Below are 20,268 nucleotides of genomic sequence, written 5' to 3' on the forward strand. Positions count from 1 at the left end.
CAATGAAGAGATAGATCATAACCCTACCTTCAGTTGAAAAATCAACTGGGTGCTGTTTTGACCAATTTCCAGCTGGTGAAATCATTGCAATTCATCTTAAATCCTTTTGTTCTCTTTGCAGTAGAAGATCTTTTCCTTTCAAAACTACTTTACATAGGCATGAGAACTGCCAAACTGTTAGTTTGTTTTGGTTCAGAGTGGCTACCTTTTCATAGTAAACTCAATTATTGCTGTTTACTGTTCTTACCTGTATTCAAGATGTAAAGTTCCAAGATGCTTTTGAACTGTGTAACAATTAATGTATAAAATACTGTGACTGTGCTTGAATTAATTATCTAAGATTTACTGAAATTGATGTCATGCTGATAATCCATGAGATCTACTGAAAACAAGAAAGAAAATTAACTGTGAAATATTTACTTAACACCAGAATACCAAAATGTGACATTCAAAAATACAGAATATAAGTTAATTGAATTGCTGCACAGTCGGGGAGCTCCAGGAGATGAGAATAATAATATGTGATAACATGTATCACTCCAGACTGCAGTTTGTGCTATTTAATTCTGTCGCAGGCAGAACAGGCATAAAAAGGACATTTATTCGTATTTGAAAGATAACAAGGGTGTAGCAGTGGTTGCAGCTAGGTGGAAACGTGCTTGCTAGATGAATTTGCTATGCTTTTGACCTTGAAAAAATCACAGAAAGTCTGGGATGCAAGTGGAAAGTACAGACCTGAAGTCCCAGTGCAGTGCTCTAGGGGAGCCTGCTGAAACACACAGGGTACAAAGTGAAGAAGCAGAACCTTGTCTTCTTCACTGGGGGTGGTTCAAAGCCACCCAGCACTACCAGACTGGGAGGCAGGAGGGGTGCTGGCCCCTTGCCTCACCTGCCTTCTGCCCTACCCAGTTGTCCTCAACCACAGTGGCTTGAGAAGAGGCTCCTAGGACTTGTCTAGAGGTTGCTCCAATTCAACTGGGTTTACCTTAGGTAGAGGGAGGATTCACCCAGAGTTTGCTGTTATCATCTGTAATTCCTCGCTAAAAAATGGTCTGTCTGTAATGATGAGGCCGGTGAGGTGGTTTTCGTGGAACAGATGTTTTCTTCAGTCCAGACTCTGGGAGCACTTCTGTTTATTAAGTGGGTTGATTTGCTTTGATAGCAGCCCCAAAGTTATCAGCAGAAATTTTGCCAGTTTATCAACCTTCTCCGAAACAACAGATCTGTGCTTTTTGCCATTAGATTTTGCTATTAGATTTCCCCAAGGCACTGCATTCCTTCGATTATTTTTATTAAGTATTGTGACTTCAAGTATCCATATTGCAAGTATAATATGTGAAGGATTTGCATGGATATGTAACAAAGTGCCATTTTTTCTGTAAAATCTGGTTCTACACAATGAAGATAATCAAAGTTGGGTCAAGACCTTGGGATCTCAGTGTAGAAAGGCCTTTACTTTGTAAAGCCTTAGTGCCTTCAGCAAAAGTTTTTGTGAGAATGTTACTAAAACACGAAATTTTATTTGTGGTGTTTTAACCTGTGGTATTTCTGACTGTCAGTTGTTGGAAGTCTTTACTTACAAGTATTATTATTGATTTAGTGTTAGGCAGTAGAATATTCTCTTTAGAAATACGTTAGAAGGAATATGCTCCTCCTGCAGATGGAAGTCATTGCTCTACCAGAGATTTCGTTGACAGTCTGAATCAGAAAATAATAATAAGAAACAGGAAGACAAAACCATACAAAGCAGTTCTAAAAATTTAATCCTTACTTCTGAGCAGAGTGAGGATGTAGCCAAAAAGTATCTTTGTGATACAAAAAAATGATAGCAACAAATTTATTATAGCAGTATTATTCCAAGATAGTAGAAAACAAAATTTTAGATAAAATTACAAATGCAGTTGAAGTCTGCATAAAGAACCCACCTTTATTTTCCCCTAAAAAATATCCAGTCCCAAATATTTGCCTTGAAACCAAATACATGTCTCATCTGATACCCTTAAGTATTGTGTTAAAAAGAAGTATGGAAATTGTTTTGCTTCCAGCACCAATGTATCTTGAGGGAAAAATAATTATCTATCATACAGCTAAATGTATGAATTTTATCACAAAGGTCAACCTTTGTAATAACCATAAAATTTCTGATATGTCTTTTCTCAAGCTATGTAAAATCTTTAAAGGATGTTCTAGTAGTTTCCACATATAGAGGATCTTAGAATCATTAAATTTCAGAGAATCAGGATGCATCATCCTGTTTCCATTCTCTCTCAAGTGACACGTCATCAGATAAAAACAGTTCCAGTGATTTGCATATTTCTGAAGCAGCTACCTAATTAATAATACCTGCACATTACTTAGCCTGACTTTCAAAAAACAAAATTCAAAATACTGTGACATAGTTTTCTGTATCTAAGAGACAATAATGTAAACTCACTTCTGGTAAACAGGCTGACTTTCAAGAGGTGTAAAGAACTGGGTATTTTTAGGATGCACTTAGAAAATTTTCCTTTCCCGCTTCTAAACTAGTTTCTAGTCATGTGAATTTAGAAATTTTATGCTAATGCTATGCTAAGGAAACATCTGTAAGATGAAAATAACTTCAAGCATTCTAATTATTCAAAGATATTAAAGATCTCAAAAAACGTTCACAACATTTTTTGATCCCAGAATAGTTCCAATATAGATACCTTCCTTGTGAAACTATCCAAATTTCTTATATGGTTTCAACTGAATTATTTTATTTGTTTCTTTCCTGGAAATGTAGCATAATATTATCCTACTGTTAAAGCATTTTATGTGGTGATATTGAAGTTGTAAGTGATGTTAACGTGTTGCATATTTTCTGTAAAAGTGAATTCAAATTATCCTTGCAATCAAGCAAAGAGATAAATTATCATAGGATTTACATTGCAATATGATAGAGATAAGTAATATATGGTTTCTAACTGCTCAATCTTTGAGAACTCAAGCACAATGACTATAGAGAGAGTTCAGGTTTTCTGTTCCCAAGGAGCAGTTTGCATGCTCAAGATCTCCCTGCAGCCTTTGTCCCATAGTTGACATATAAGAAGGGAAAAGCTTTTTTCTAAGCAGTTTAACTTGTTTGTGGAGGGGTAAGGAGATGGTGATATCTATATCTTGCAGACTTGTTTCCCATTTTGCTAGGAATTTATCAGCAGGAAATTTGTAGGCAGCTGACCTGATATGATTTTTATTGTACAGGGATTTTCCAAGATGTATTCTAACAAAAGATTAAACAAAAGATTTAGAAAAAATATAACAGGGTCTTCCATCAAATAATGCTTGATTTTGGAAGCTACCCTCTGATATATATAAATTTAGGGACTTATAAAATGTAACCGTACAAAGATATATTTATATCCTGTTGTTGAGCAATTGTGTTAGTCACGGTCCTTAGGCTCTTCTGCTTACAGGGATAAGCACTCACCAGATGGCCCATGTGTCAATCCAGCTGTTCTCTTCAGCATGAATTCTACTGAAGGTGCTGTGTCCCAGGACAAATTTGATCAAAGTCATAATTAAATGTTTCATAGAGATAGAGTAGGATTAAGGGGGAAGCTCATAAGTCTCTTCCAAAACCATCAAGTATGCTGGAATACTTAGCAGACTTTTGAGGTGAAATGAAGTGTAGTGAAACAGAAATTTTGTGATGAGAAAATATGGTTGCCTTTCTATCTTTGTCTGTTTTTATGAGAGGCCCGAGGATTAAAAACCAATTATGGAAATCAGTTTAAAGTCCAGCTTAAATATATTGTTTGACTTCCTATCTTGCAAAGCATCTCAAAGCAGCCCAAATTAGGTAGGACAATCAGAGGCAAAACAGGATTTCTCAAAGCCAAAATCCTGTCTTGATGCCCACTTTAAAAAATAAGCTACTGATTGCGTGGCAGGAAGTGCAAGATATGGTATGAAGTGCATAAGTGGTATGAAGTGTATACATAGTATGCATAGTATAGTATGAAGTGCAAGATATTTTGAGTACAGGTATTTTGGTGACAAAAATGGCATGTGAACCACTTGAGGAACAGAAACAAATATGGAAAGCACAATTCGATTCCATTTATTCAATGTAAATGGGATTCAGTAGAGTTAGAACACCAAAAAGAACCGGAAACAGAACTAAGAATTATCCCTGAAACTGAACCCATTGAACAAGTGAGTTATTTGTGGGCAGGCTTAACAGTTTGTCCTGTCAAATGTGATGGAGTTCACCAGCAGATAATGCACTGGGGATACTGTTGAATACAATTACACTTTAGATTGTGAAGCGTTGGACACTTGCATTTTTGTCATCACCCTGATTTGAACAGCTCAGATTTTTACAGTGAACAGTGACCATGATGATGCATCTTCAGGAGGCTTGACAAAGCATTCTGGAATGCTAAAGGATTGCTGATCTCTATTTTAAATGGATTTTCTTCCTTCTGTATAAGACAGTTAAAAAGTTAATGTGTGGCTGTTCAAAAGATGCTGGGAAGTTTGAGATCTGTATCAAGAATTTATTGCCCTCCATCACAAAGCCAGACTGTGGGCCTGTCTCTCTAAAATGAAACTTGGTAATTGACTCTGCCCTGTTTTGAGTAGCTAGTAAAAAGTAGGAGGTCAGAAGTTTCAGTTTCCATTTTGCCTGCTTGGCTACATTGCTTCTATGTCAGAAAAAGGAGACTGATTTTTGGACATTCTTCTACTCTGAATTCTCATCAAATTCTCTCTTCATATTATGTAGACTCATATTTCCTCAAGATCTTCAAGATCCTAAAAAATTGCTGGGAATATTCTGGCTATGTGAGAGAATTCTGTTGTTCACCTATAACTTTTTATGGCATGTTGGGATCATTAAATATTGTAAAAAAGGTGTAATCTATCCACAGGACACATGAAATTTTCTATTAATTTAAATTTATATAGTCAGTTATAGATGTTTTACCCTAGCCTTTTGCTATACCTGAATCTCTTTTCTACCTCAGTTAATCTGTCAGAATTATCTAGAACTGTGGAAAAGATATTTAATATTCAGACTATGAAAAGTCTTCTTAAGAATCTCAGTTATTTTCCTCAATAGATAATAGGAATTAGTTATCTTCATTTTAAAGGAGATGTCTAGTTGTATAGTATGTGAGGCCAGTGATGGTAATCTCTTCTTATGAGACAGGCCATGTCCCAGAGTCCTGTTCCAATGACTCGATGGTTTGGAGTAGAAGCTCTGTCTATGAGTGCAGACTTTAAGGTAGCTTTTAATGAGATATTATGCAATACCTCCTTGGTCATTATAAGCCTTGTATTTCTACTCCAGTAAGGAACACTTCTTGGACTGCCTTTTAAGAATTTTTTTGAGATGATGATTCCTGTGTTCTTTTACTTGGCATTTACTTTACCTAAGACAGCAGGTTTTTAACCACTGGATTTTTTTGTAGGACACATGAGATTTTAAACAATGTCCTTGTGATTCTGAACTGTCTTTGGAATATAGTTACCTTATATAACCAAGAAGAAATTTTACAGTGCTCTATCCTTTCAAAATTTGTAAAATTTGGTCCTGACTTAAAGTAAGAATAAATAACACTTAGTTCCCTAGAGTGGTGGCAACTACATTTGTGAATTAATTCTGCATCAGTACCAGCTTGATTTCAGGACAGAATCAGTGGAGCTGAAATTAGAGGTTAACTTGATCTTCCAAAAGTCATATTGTATGAAAAAGAGCATCAAATCAGGATACTTGGTGTTTTTAAACTGACAGCAGGAACAGATTTTTAAATAGGAAGACAAACCTACTGACCAGCTAGTTCTCAAGCTCACTAGAAGACCCAACCTCTTCTTGAGAGCTGCTGAACTTCTTTCTACTCACCAAATATTTGTAGGTCCTGTAAATTCTCCCTGTACATTGCAGAATATTTTATAGTGCTCTCCAATATTTATTTCATATTGTGCACTTAAGGAATTCTTTAAAAAAAAATGCACCATATGCCAGCATATGTGAAGCAGATGATGTCTTTTGATTTGGCTTTCCTCTGGGCTGCCTTCCCCTCTATTTCCAGTTGTCCTTAGACAGTGATCCATTGGTTGCTTCAGCAATACTGCTGTATTTGTAGTTTCTTCTTCAGATCCTGTATTACCTTAATCTGTAGGATGACAGAGTAATTTGGCTTGAACAGGACCTCAGGAGCCATCTAGTCCAACCTCTATCTTAAAGGTGGGACAGCTGTGAGATCAGTACAGGCTGCTCAGGGATTTATCCAGTCAGGTTTTGAAAACATTGAAGGATGAAAACTACGCAGCATATCTGGGCAATCTGATCCACGGCTTCTCTGTACATGTGGTAAAAACAGACCCTTTTATACTCCTCAGCTGCTATGAATAGCTTAGCTCCACCTTTTTGAAATCCACCTTGTAAGACCTGGCAGGCTGCTGTTAGGTGTTCCCAAAGCCGCCATTTCTCCAGGCAGAACAATTCCAGCCTCCCCCATTGTCTCCTCAAATGCTCTAGCCCTGGCCACCTCAGTGGTCTTCCCATAAACTCCATCTAGTTTATCAATGTCATTGTGGTACTTTAGGTCTCAAAACTGGATACAGTATTCTTGATGTGATGCAATGATCACAGTGAAGGGGAATAATCAAGCCATTTGGTCAGCCAGCAGAACCAAGGCCGCCTTTCTTTGCTGCCAGAGCCCACTGCTCACTTGCTTATCTTTTTCATTGTACAGTTTTCACTTAGTAATTCAGCCATAGGATGCTGTTTGCACCAGTCCCGTATGCAGTTTGCTTAGTCCCGTAGGGAAAACTGGTTTTAAGAGCTCTTTTGTAAGACTGTACGCATGAGCACTGGTTAGGGAAACTGATAAGTAAGTGCCACCAAACCTCTACAGGAAAAATGTGAGAACTTTTGAAGTAGGTCTTTTTTCACATATTCTACAGAAATATGGATGTTCCTTTTTACCAATATGTTTCAGTTGCTGGCTTAACTTTATTGGAGATTAGGATGGTTTATAGGGTGGGTTTTGCAAATAAGATTACAATCAGTTATTTTCATTCCAGGACATAGTTTGGAATGTTCTGAATAATAGGAAAAAATTAAAGTGGGTAAGAAATGGATGTACAGGGAACCATAGCTTGATTTACTCATTCAGGCACCATACTGCTCCGAAGTAGCAACACTAAGTGTAGCTTTCTCACAGCAGTGCCAGAATGGTCAGGGTCAGGAGATCAAGGAGTGCCTAATGTTAAGTAATAACTGGCTGGAGGGAGAACAAGGTTGAAACAGTGCCAATGGGACTTATCAGGAGCAAAATATAGTGCTGAGAAAGCAGGATCCAAGAATTAGGAATGAAAAGGAGGAAGATAGGCTAGGATCCAGGCCTACAAAGCAGAAGTCAGGATGAGCAGCCAAGAATGAGTCTGAGCTAGAATTGGATGCAGTCCTATATTGTGGAGCTTATTATATACTTAATACCAGAACAGAGCAAGAATAAATCTCCTAGGTCAGCCCTTAAATCTCCCAAGGGACTGACAGCTGCCATGTGCAGCTGATAGACAAAGGAGGGCTGGCAGCAACTGACCTGACTGGCTGTATCTCAGTTGCCTTCATGCAGCCTGACAAGAGTGACAAATATAAGCACAGATTATTAAGTTGGCTAATTATGAATTGCATGCAAGGGCAGATTCATCATAACCTTTGTCTTGGGTTTGTGTGTATGCAAGTTACAGATACACATATATTGTTTCTTTATATTCATTTGTATATGATATTTTGTAAAAATTACTTAGAATCTTTTGCTTTATGTAAATGTAATGCTATTGTAAGTATTAATAAGCATTTAGCTTTATTTTTGGTTTCAGACTTCACTGAGCAGCCCTTAGCAAAGGTTTTAGTAAGAATCAACCAATCCAAAGACATTCATTCAAATGGTAACCAAAATTTGCAATGCCTTTAGAGGCTGTGAACTTGCATCAAAAGCTACAGTTGAAATTACAGAGCATTTTATACAATTGCTGTGCTCTGGCTACTTGAGAGCTTTTGTTAGAAAGGCGAAGAACTATTGAGACAGTCCAAAATGGTTCTTTAATCTTCTTGTAGTAGCACAATGGACAATTGTCTGAAGCATCTTCCCAACATTTTGATCAATAAAAACATTGACCAGATTTGCATGTTCATGTATAAGTGTTAGCGAATAAAAATTGATGAGTGCACTATAAAAAAAAAAAAAGGAAAAAAAGAAAAAAAAAAAAAGGAAAATAGAAAGACTCTTGGAAATCACTGACAATTTCCATTGCCTGGAAAATTGCATGACTGTATAGTCCAAGATGCCAAGATGAAAGACTGATAACAATAGATTTAAGCAATATGAAACATTTGAAAACTTCCTTTGAATTACAAGCTCCAAAGCAGTTTCTTTTAAGAAATAAGTATCAGATCAGTAGCATCTCTTTATGACCTGTCAGTCATATAGTGCTAGTTCACAAAGAGGTCAGAACATTTGCAGGGGTTGTTGTATTATGAAGAAGAGTGGGTATTTGGTTTTCAGCTGTAGTAATCTTGAAGTTATAACTACAGAAAGTAATCTATCACAGTTGTTGGCACAAAAATGCTTAACTGTCACTTTGTTGGGGTCTTCAATGCAGAGGAAAGAACTTAGAAACTCTAAAACTTGTTTTCCAGAATCTGTAATAATGAAATCTCATTGTTTAGCACAGCAAAATAGGACAAAATCCTGTCACTATAAAATATGCAAAAGCGACTTTTAATCAACCCCTCTGCTTGCAGCAGGATTCCTGCTGTTTAAACAGATTGAAGAAGCTGTGTACTTTTACTGCTTTATGGGTCATAAAGTCCAAAATGCTTCCTGTATTGTGTCTTGATTGGGTTGGAAATGAAAATTTAACCTTATTCCAATAGTAGAGATGTATTTTTCCAGCATGGGGGAATTCAGGAGATGTCTTGGCAAAGAAACTGTAATGAATTTGTGTAGTAATAGTGTAGTGGTAGTGTACAGTTCACAGCCTACAGCTCCTCCTGACTGTCCAAACCAGGGCAGCCCCGCAGTGCAGGTGAAACTCCATTACTGTCCTCATCTGCACCTTTTCTTCTGAGGGAAACTGGAGCATACAGAGGAGCTGCTGGATCTGGTGATCCAAACCTGTGGCCATGCTACACCAGAACACAGACATGGGGGCTTACAGGTACCCAGGAGGGTGCATTCAGAGGATGCAAATTCCTATAACACATTATGTAGGGACAGCAGCAGAGAGGGGTGGGAATTGGCAGCACTGTTTCAGATGTAATTGGATGTCATTTGGGTAATAATGACCTTTTCAGCCTAATAGTTGATCTTACTACACAGTTAGTGACATTTAGAAATAGAGTAAGTTGAATTTGGAGGAGGCCAATAAGGAAGAATATGAAATAGATGAATGTGTAATGCCTTGGTGCAACTTTAAGCACACATAACCTGAAATATAGTGCAAAATTGTGCAAAAATGGTTGTGTTTTAAAGTCAGAGCATATGACATGAAAGAATGGAATACTTTTCAGAAATAAATATTCACACTATGGAAGTGATTTTACTTTGGGGGCACAGCCAAAAGGAGCACTTCAGAAACTGCCTTATGTAGAATTTCAATTCAAGAAAGAAATGTGTAACTGAAATGCCAGCATGGCTTCTGTCAGGCAAACAGTATGTTTCCTTTTGTCTTCTGTGCTGAAGTTACTGAAAAACTAACATGCAATACACTTACTATTATGATCTATTTCCTAAGCAAAATTAAGTCAGATATAAGGTCAAAAATAGATGTTAGCAGTAGAATTAAAAGCAATTTGGAGCACAGTTAATGGATGAGTGTGAGATATCTGAGCTTTATGCAGCAGGAAAACCAATTTAGTTTCAGTTTCTAAATGCTAATTTGGTAGGCAGCTAGCAGATGTTGAGACTCAGACAATGTGTAAGCTTTTAAAAACAAATGTTTGTTAGGAAAATAAGCTTTAATGGAAAGATCAATTAACTTTATCAATTTCAAATCAAAACCATCCTCAAATAGTGAGGGTGAAATAACATAACTGTGTCATCTGCCCCAATTAAAAGCATTTAATGTGAAGTACATTTACTTTCAACTCAGAAAAAAGAGACAAGGTAATGATCTCATGAACTTTTTTGCACATTGCATTTTGAAAATGATATATGGTTGCCTTTTTGCTAAGGCAATTTTCATTCTTCACAGATCACTATATCATTACTATTGAATTAGATTTTTTTAAAAATACAATAAGGTGTTTTATTTATGAATATGTCTTATTTGTTAAGTATAGCACATTAAAAAATTAGTTGAAGAATTAATATTGTCCAGGTGTGGAACTGAAACAGATAAAAATGAAAACTGTAACTTTTGGAGACTTTCAGTGTGCTGCAGAATGGGTCTTTAGAATAACTTCGTGCAAGGCTGCTGCCATTTTTCACTTCATATTCCTTGCATGTATTTAATTTAAAAGGGCTCCGTTCCTTGGATTGCTTGGCAAGCTCAGTGTGGGATCTGCAGGTTGAGGTCTCTTATTCTGTGAATCACCATAAGTAATTATCTGTTCCCTAACTGGAATGTAATTAACGATTCCATCAATGATTTACACCTGACAGCACGGTCTCTCTTGTCTCCCAGAGGCTGCCCAGTAGGTCTGTAATGTTTGTAGTGTGTCTACCCTGGGGTCACCAGACACTGTCAGTCTGACAGCTGCTGGTGTAGGGGTGCACAACCAGACTGTGCTTTAGCTATGCTGGGAGCAGGTCACAGCAGAGCCTTGGCAGCACAGGGCTCAGCAGGGAAAGCAAATCTGCTTGGGAGCCTCAGGAAACACTGGGCAGCTCTGCCTTGAGGTTTCTGTGGCACGCTGTGGTAGCCCAGTGCACCAGGCTGTTCTTCCCAGTCTTTGCAGTTTTAGGCTAAATCAACACAAACTACACTCACAGCTTTGTTTTCAATGCAGAATTATTCTAGGGAGGGTTAAATGGATGGAACTCAGAAATAGGACTCATATATACACATTTCACCAGGCATGGTTATTTTTTTCTTCCCCAAAAGGCTAAGTAGTTGCCCTTTTGAAATGAGTAGCTACAAAAGAACAATATTTTCACTCTGGCGTAATGTCTCATTATCTCTTACGATCAGGACAGTTGTTTAATCATTGTTTTTATGTTCCCAAATGAATATTTCAATGATAATATGTACTGTCATTTTTATCAAGCAAAAATATTAGTGGCATCAATAATAATTTTAAAAAGTAAATACTGCAACATTTAAACTTTATTTAAACTGTCAGTTTATGGCTGGCTAAATGCACTCTCATGGTTAAAGGCTTGGGAGTGGTTTGTTGATTAACATAAAGCTGCAAGTTGGTACCACTCAGGAGCCAGCTGCAGCATCTGCAGCCATTTTACCTCAGTGTGCAGTTCAGCTTCTGCTTGGTCACTGTCTGCAACAGGTGTACAGAGTAACATGCAAAAGCAGGTTTGGGGGGCTCTTGGGGGGGTTTTGTGGTTCTTTTTTGGTTTGGGTTTTGGGTTTTTTTTGTGCCTTTATTTGATTTCCCTGTCTTCAAAGAGGGAAAATAACTTACTAAGTGTAAAATTAATTTATGGTAAATAGGCACTCAAATGCACACTGGAATACTATTTTGACACTAAAGTCTTTCAGAATATTTCTCAGTGTAAATTTCCTTGCAAGAGAACATATGCAAATGATCTGTGTACTTCATGACAGACATTTATTCTAAAACTATAAAAAAGAATACATTTGATAGCCAAATCTTGACACCCTTCTCTTCTGCAGGACTGCACAGGTGTGCCACTTTACATATGAATTATTTTCTCCAGGTGGCTGAGTCCAGTGTTGCTACCTCCAAGAGTTCAACAAGCCACTGGTGTATTTTGCAGATTATTTTATCTCATTGTTTTCTTTCATTCCTGTCTGTGCTGCTCTTCACGTCTTTCCAAATTGTCTTCTTCCCATGTCATCCAAACAATTATCTGGAGATCACTGACAATTCATCTTGCTGTAGTCTTTTTCTGAAAAGATTATCAATAGCCGATCAGATTTCAATAGAAGTAGAAATGTTTGTGTACGAACAGGAGAGGGAAAAATACCTATGTGCTGTTTATGTCTGCACATAATGCAGTGGAGAGTACCGCAGACTTAGTGTTAATTTAGAGCTAATTTGTGACACAAGAACCAACAGCCATTTTTTTTCAGAACTAACTTGAATTCCTCTGCACAACACTGCTTTGTGTTGTAAGGGCTTCCTGCTGATCATCAGTCACCTGCCTCTCTGCTTTGCTTTCCTACACTGGTGAAACTTTTGTGGTAAGAATATTCTGTAATGGTTTAGATTTCTTTGCTAAGGTCTGTAAAACCTTTGGAAATTTTGTACAAGTCACTCTGTGGATGAAGCTGAGTGTCTAATAATTTGAGTGGGATAGCAAAGCAGAGTCAAATTAATGGAAACCAAGACATAATCTCTATTTTATCTCAGTTAAAAACTTCATTCCAAAAATTCAGGCAGTGTGTTCACAAAGGCAGTTTAGATAGCATCAGGGACCAGCTCCTTACATGACTTGTGTTAATGTCACTGACAGCAGCTGTATCTTTGTCCCTTTACTCCAACAGTATCGGTCAGGACGGGATCCTCAGCGAGGCTCAGACAACATTTCCAATAAGTCTTCAGACAGCGATGTCAGCGATGTCTCGGCTGTGTCACGGACAAGCAGCGCTTCCCGTTTCAGCAGCACAAGCTACATGTCCGTCCAGTCAGAGCGGCCCAGGGGAAACAAGAAAATAAGGTGAGCACAAGGAGTTGTAGTGCTGGCCATAGCAGTGTAATTTACATAACTGCACTTCTGTCAATAATTATATTTCAAATTAATATTTTGCTGAAGTTGAAATTTGCAGGGAATTTACAAAATTCTGCTCTCTAATACTTTCTGAAGTCTTTGTTTCATTTCTTTTTAGCCAAGTTTCGTAATCTTGGTTGTACTAACAGACACTAAAATAACAAGTCTACGCTCTCTGCAAGCATTAGAGACACATTTTCACTTCCTCAAAACCATTTTACAAAATACTTGTCTGAGAAGACAGTTTAACTTGAAAATTTGTGCCAGGCAATGCCTTTAAACTAGAGCTGCTGAACTTTTTTGGAAGTCGTTTATTACTTACATAGATTAATTCCATTTTTCTAACAGTTACACTAGCCCAGTTTAACTGTAGGCATACAAGCACTGAATTTCACTTCAGCAAGATCCACGTAATGTATCTGTGAGCAAAACCCAGCGCCACCTTTGCCTGTGCCCTGTGCACATTCAGGGGAGCTTTGTCTGTAGAAGGAATGATATCATTTTTCTTGGACAGTGTAACCCACCTTCATCTCTTGAGGAAATTCAATGTCAGCCTATATTAATTCTCAGAAAATTGTCCTTACATGAGAAATGCTGCATTTGAAACAAATGTTTTAGCATCTGCTTATGTGAGCGTTTTTAGGACCACATTGTATTTGTCATACACTTACATTTCTAAATGTGATGTATTGCCATGCAACTTTTATTAAAAGAGGGTCTTAAGGGACCTGAGAAAATGTCTCAAAGTTCTCTAGTGTACTGTGGAGTCTTAATTAGTGTGGTCTTAGTAGCTAGTAGTCTTAGTAGTTAGTTAATGTATGACTGCTTCCATATTTTATTTTTTATTTCATTTATTTTGCATTTCCTTTCTTGTGAACTCATGCATGCTCTTCTCCATTATCTTAACTTTAATTTATTCCTTTCTCTTTTTCTTTTTGCATGCCTTTTTCAATTTTTGTGGCCTTCAGAAGGACAAGGGATATAGAGGGAAAAAAAGAGGGAGGGTTGGAAGGGGATGAACAAGATGAAGTATTTCAGGAGGAAGAAGAAAAAGAGGAGCAGGAGGAAAAAGCAGAGGAGCAAGAAAGTATTGAAAAAGGGGAAGGGCGTGAGGTGACAGAGAACTGTGATAAGGAGGAAATCAAAGGATCAGGGCACGATGAAAAAGCTCAAGAAGACCAAGCTGAGGAAGGGAAAGAGGATGACAGGTAAAATATACTTCTGTTTCTATAGATCTATTCTTCTTCGTCCTGCACCTACCCTGTATTTGTCTATTCTTTCTTTCTTTCTTTTTTCCTTTTCCGTTTGCTTAGCTTATTGTCTCTGTGTTCTCTGCAGCTTTTTTTGCTTTCACTCATGCTGCTTTCATACTTAAGCAAGTTCCATGCTCATCTCCAGTGAATTTGTTCTGCATACCAAATTGTGCAGCACATTAACTTGGCTCATTATTATGGATGCAACTGCATCATATTATTTCTTGAATTGGCTAAGGCTAGAGTTTGGGTCATTATAGTCCCTGCTTGGATTATTATTTCAGGGAAAAATGTCTTGTTGAATGATATCTCATCAATATCGAAACTATCTCTACTTTCGTTTGTGGCAGTAGTAAAGAAAAGAATTTGGATTTACTTTTTTTTAAATCCTCTTTGTGTAGGCTGGTAAATGTGCAGATTTATCAAAAATCAATGTGAATAAGCAGAGTATTCTCTTTATAAGAAGAGTATAAGCTTGTTTGTATTCTATGTGAATAACCAGTGTGAATTGCTATGCTGTAGAGGGGTCATGTACCTCTGCTGCTGTGTCCAGAAGGATTTCAGAACAATTGGCTCTGATTTTATCAAATAATATTCTAATATTTATACTTTGGAGGTGCATCTTTAGTCATCTTCATATGGGGCAACCTGAAACATAGGGGCTGCTCTCAATTACTCCTAAAGAATTAGTTCTTTAGGGATACATCAGACCCCATGATATCATTGTGCTTATATTCTTTATGGGTGATGGTAATAGTCACACTAAGGGCTTCAATCTGATAACATCATGGGTGGGGGTCTTTGTAACTTAAATGACCATGAAGACAGATTCATCATAGATTCATTCCATGCCTATTTTAAAGTGTCTATCAACGCAATAAACAGCATTAGCTTATGGAGCACTGGAGTACCATAAATCAAGAAATCATTTTGGCAGAAATAGCTGCAGTATCAGATTTTGCCTTCATTAAGCATAGTAAAACTAAGCCTTGGCATGTAGTTGACTTATAGAGAAATAGTTTTGTCTTTTTTGGCAATATATGTTAGTTAAAAAAGCACATATCAAGCTTCTCTGTTCTAATTTTTAAAGATTTCCTACATACGGTTCCTTGACATGGTTTCTTATCCTAGCTTCCTGATGATACCAAGAATTAAAAATTTTTTCTTAGATCTAACATGTGAACATTCATAATTTTTATTGGAGGAAAACAGTCCAGTAAATCTTAACCTTCCTTAATGTTTTTCTAAATATCAGTCCTAAGCATTAATTCTGATAGTGGTGATAGTTTTGTATTATCAAATAAATACACAGCAATTGTAATCACAGGGCTGGGTTTCAATGTTACACACAACAGGAGAAAGTTACAATACTGGGTTGGGGACTGCTTAAAAAAAGAGAATACAGAGGAGAAATTTGAAGAAAGGAAATAATATAGTTTTGTGTATGTTTCTGGAGAACTCTTTTCAGACATTTGAGGCAATGAGGAAAAATATGGGTATTCTACTAAAAATATATCAAGTAGATGATGGGGCAAGTCTGATGAGCAGCTGGGACTGATCTTTCAGTCTTGAATATGGGAAGATAAATGTGATAATGAACAACTGCTAAATACTAGAAAATAAAGATTAACCATGTACAACTGGATAAAAGAGAGTACAGATTTTAACTGACATATGGAGAAAGACAATGAAGCCAAACTGAAAGGCTATGAAGCTTTTCTTTCCTACAGTATCCTGGAGGGGGTTAGAGTAGAAAAATTGCCAGAGCTGGATAAAAAAACTACAAGTAGCTGGGATCCTAAATGGTGGGAGAATGGACAAAACAATGAGCTGTGTGGTTGGACTGTGAGGATAGAGATGTGAAATGTAAAGCAGGTGCTAGCCACAAAAAATCAGACCCAATATGAAACCTGAATTAAAAGGCCTGTAAAAATAGCAGGCCTGAATGAATCACCGAGTGATCCATATGGCTGGGAGATGAAGCAAAAGAGAGGTCTTGGTAGGAATACTGAGCTTAATGCTACTGAATTTAGATCAGTGATTCACTAGAAGGTGCCAAAAAAAGAGGGTTTAGTGCAGGCAGGAGTATCCATGGGAAATGAGAGGGAATTTTTATTGCAGATGGATAATGCTTTGATTCACTGTTGATCAAGGGATGATGTTTGAGGGGAAGCAATACCCAAACACAAATAAATAGTAATCACAGTTAACTGGGTGGGCAAAAAATGAGAATCTACTAGAGCACATTTTGAATGAAAGCTTAGGGGGAGGAAAAAATTGAGAAGGGGATGAATTATGGGAACTAGGGGAAATAACATATTAGAGCGTGGTTAATAGAGCATAGAAAAATAGAAAACTGTACTTTTGAAATCTTGAGAAATTATGGAAATGTTTGGGAGGAGTAGTTTCAGCTGAATGGAAAAAGGAAAATATAGATGTTTGAAAAGAGTTTGAAATGTAATTGTAAAAAACCACAAGGGATTTACTTAAAAAAAAAACAAAAAACAAACCACAGCATTGAATTCTGAGATGAGAAGGAAAAAGGAGACGTGGCTGCAGTTATAGAAGTGATTAGAGGTTCTGCCTTACATTCTAAAGGAATATGGAAAAATATTTCTGTGATTTGGAGAAAGTATCAGTGACTAGAGGTAAGAATGAGAAAAGTCTCACAGGAGCTGGCTAAGGAAACCAGAAGATAGCATATACTCATTTAGGCAAATCAAACTACTGAGAAAGAGATCCAGTGAGAAATTCCTGCATGCATGAGAGGGGCAAGGAAAGAATGAGGAGAATGCAAAGACCAGTCATGTGTTTTGCTGTGTACTGGAAGAAATTAGTGACACCCTGAGTAACAAAAGTGAATACTAAAGGACAGTAAAGGAAGTAGAGCTGAATAAACAGCTCTATTGTTTAATGATGACAGAAGCAAGGAAGGAGAATTTGTAGTAGAAAAAGTCAGCTGGGATGTAATTTTGCAGAAGCAGTTGGATACAAAAAAATATAGTTTAGGATGTAGTTTTAAGTAATGGGTTTGTTTAGATACAAAACTTTTTCTCTTCCTAGTGTTTCTTCATGCTCTCTCTGCCCTTTCCCTTGTTTGCTATAAAGATTAATTTCAAATTCACATTTTAGTTCTTTTTTGTGTAGCTCAGTGAAAAAACATCTTCAAAGAACCTATTTTGTAGGTTTTAAAACTAATTCCTGATGAGTATTTTTTTAGTCTTTCATTATATTGTAATGTCAGTATTTGAGTTTTTATGAGCCTTCCACTGTGATTGCAGCTATTATCAGATAAATGCAGTGTTTTGCAAAGCTGGATGAAAAAGGCACATCAATTCAATCTGTGCAAGCTCCTTCACAGGAGGAAGGCCATAACATTTTTTTGAAAATCTGCATACTGGTAGAAATATCAAAAACTGTACAAAAGACAGCAAACATCAAGAACCCATTTTCAATGTGCATGTGCTGTTTGGTTTCTTAAAGTTATTTTGGAATGATTATAATGATTGTTCCAGCTGCATTACTGCATGAAAAGTTAATTGTGCCTAACATTTCTAGCCAACCAGGGCATATGTTTGTAAGGGAAACCATAGCTTGAGACTTTCCCCACTACTTGACTGTGGAAATTAATCCTTTAGCAAAATTACAGCACAGGAAGTCTATGTCCTCAGTAGGTCGAGGGATATAGATAGAAGGGAGGAAGGGAGGACAGGAGAGAAGGAGGGAGGGAGAAAGGGAGAGAGGGAGAGGCAGACAGACAGATAGATAGATAGATAGATAGATAAATGTTCTGTCATGGGGGAGAGAGAGAACTTGGGTAGATCTATGTCAATGTTTGTATAATTTTTGAGACAGAACATGTCAGCATGCAGTTTCCTGCAGCTCTCAACCCAAGTTGTTGATTTACAAATTTTTTTTAAAATCTCAACAAAATCACCTTGCCATTCCTGGAATGAGAATGGCAGGTTGCAATATTATGTTCACCAGCTCTTTTCAGCTGCAAAATATTTCATTATTCAGGCAGCTGGGACAAGTATGATGGACTGAAAAAAAAAGCAGCAATTTGTTTTCCTTTCCCCCTTAAAAACTCTCCTGCATACTTCTGACTAGATAAGCAGACGAGTGCATACATGTTGACCTTCTGTGACTCTGAAAACAAAGGACCTAAACCAAACTTTTTTCAGTAAGATTTCATTAGCATTATTGGGCTATGTAGAGTCTGTTAGCAGTTCATGGCAAATTCTTGCCTCATTTGAAGCATAGACTCAAACCCATTCCTTGATGATGTGTTTTAACTTTCCACAACAAGGAATATCTTCAAAAGCTTTCAATCATTTTGCCCTTTGTTTTTCTATACTTTCATGGATGACATGCAGAAGAAAATTATCTGTGCAAAAATTATCTATGGAAAACCATTAAGAAAAAAGATACAAAAATATCAATGGTTAAAAAAAGAATTATATTAATAAACATATTTATTTTGAAATGTGTACTGGCAGTAGAACACAATTAATTTAAGAATGGTAGCAGTCACCTGTTTCTTAGTTATTCATCACCATCTATGTAATCCATGGAGATCTATTTTTTGCTGCTACTTTGAACTAAGTACAAGATACATGGACTTCTTTACAGCTGGTAAGCTTATTCTGATCCACTGGGAAATAGTAAAATGATGAATTTGGAAGTACATGTTATTAACAGGTGGAAAGTGAAAATACCTCATTTCATAGAGTCTGCAGCTTTGATATATGGTGCCCAGTGGGGAAATCAGACATTTTTTCTTTGACACTTGCACAGTATCATTGAGACTGATTCCCTTTCCATGAAATGCAGCCTGCACTTCAACCTCTGTTGAGTCAGCTCTGACCTGTGGTCCAGAAAGCACTGATGTACTCCTGTTATAAAAATTTATTTAAAAACAACGCATCAATAGTTTTAAAAGAAAAGAAAAATAAGTGCAGATGGAAAGCCCTGGAGACATGCAGTAAAGAGATGAAGAGAAAAATTTAAATTGAGCTTTGAAGTGAATCTAAATGTTGAAATCAGTTTTTGCACTTTTGAGTGTGCTAAAAAATACTAATTTTCTGAAGATATTTAAAATTGCATTGAACCATAAGTTCTTCAGTAGATTTTATTATGTTTATTTGTACAGGTCTGAGCACAACAGGTCTGTGGACAGTAGCAATAGCAACAACTAGTAGAAACATAAAAACAAGGAATTGAATGTTGAAGCCCATCAGGCTTTTCTTTCTTTGATGCTATGGTTCTGTGGTTCTCTCTTACTGCTGTACATTTTCAATAATTTTACCTAAGTATTATTTTAATAGAAAAGTGAAAAGATTCTATAAAATACTATTGTTCCTTTTCTGATTCTTCTAATTTAACTTCATTAAATAATTAATAAGTTATCATTTAACTTCCTAAGAAAGAAACATAAGCTTCTTGTTACTTCATAAAAGTATTTCTAAAACAGTTACTGGTTTTGTGCCAGTGCTTTTGTCATATCCATCTGTCAAGTATGATATATGAAGGGTCAGGGGCCCAGTGCTTGTCTTACTAGTACTTACATAATGCCTGTGGTAAGATGGTACTCCAGCAGTTGCCCATCCATCTGATTTTAATGTTACTCAACCAAGTATCTGAACATTTTGGTTCAGTACCACCACTGTACCTGCATGGTGTTTGCACTCATCTTAATGTATGAAGTCTGTAAAGAGCTACTCAGACAAGCTGAGGGATGTGCCATGATGTGGCCCTTAGTAGGAAAGAAGCCTCTACATTTCCCCTGCCAGTATCACTGGGAGCCTGTCTCTCCCCAGACCGTAGCCATAACACAAACATGATTCCTGTGAAAGTCCAAGGTAAAAAAGAGGAGCCTTCACTCCAAACATGCATTATGTGCAACATGCACATTGCCTCAGCAGGCAGTTCTGAGCATAGACCTGTCCTTCCCGGGTCAGAAGAACAAAGTTTGCAGACTTGTGTTCAGAAAGATATAAGCCAAGTCTCCTCATAGCATTTTCTTTTTATGATGGTCTTAAGTTTTCTGTATGCTTTTCTAATTTCCCCCAGACGCCCAAAGTGACTCAAAGTCATTTTGTCAAAGTGACAGAAGTCAGACAGGCAAG

The 20,268-nt window shown here is 37.0% G+C and overlaps 1 protein-coding gene across 37 annotated transcripts in view; it reads left to right on the forward strand.

Annotated features, from left to right (window-relative positions):
• Positions 1–20,268, forward strand: part of RIMS2 (regulating synaptic membrane exocytosis 2) — a 419,884-nt gene that overhangs the window by 339,958 nt on the left and 59,658 nt on the right. For 14 of the 37 annotated variants that reach the window (XM_030444581.1, XM_030444582.1, XM_030444583.1 and 11 more), the window contains one exon: positions 12,664–12,836. The exons of 22 other annotated variants lie outside the window; for them this stretch is intronic. In XM_030444581.1, coding sequence (XP_030300441.1) covers positions 12,664–12,836 — 173 coding nt within the window. Of the gene's footprint in view, positions 1–12,663; positions 12,837–20,268 lie in introns of those variants that run through there. One more of the 37 variants, XM_030444618.1, reaches the window with a different exon arrangement.

This window comes from Calypte anna, chromosome 2, assembly GCF_003957555.1.
Source record: "Calypte anna isolate BGI_N300 chromosome 2, bCalAnn1_v1.p, whole genome shotgun sequence".
NCBI classification, from domain to species: domain Eukaryota; kingdom Metazoa; phylum Chordata; class Aves; order Apodiformes; family Trochilidae; genus Calypte; species Calypte anna.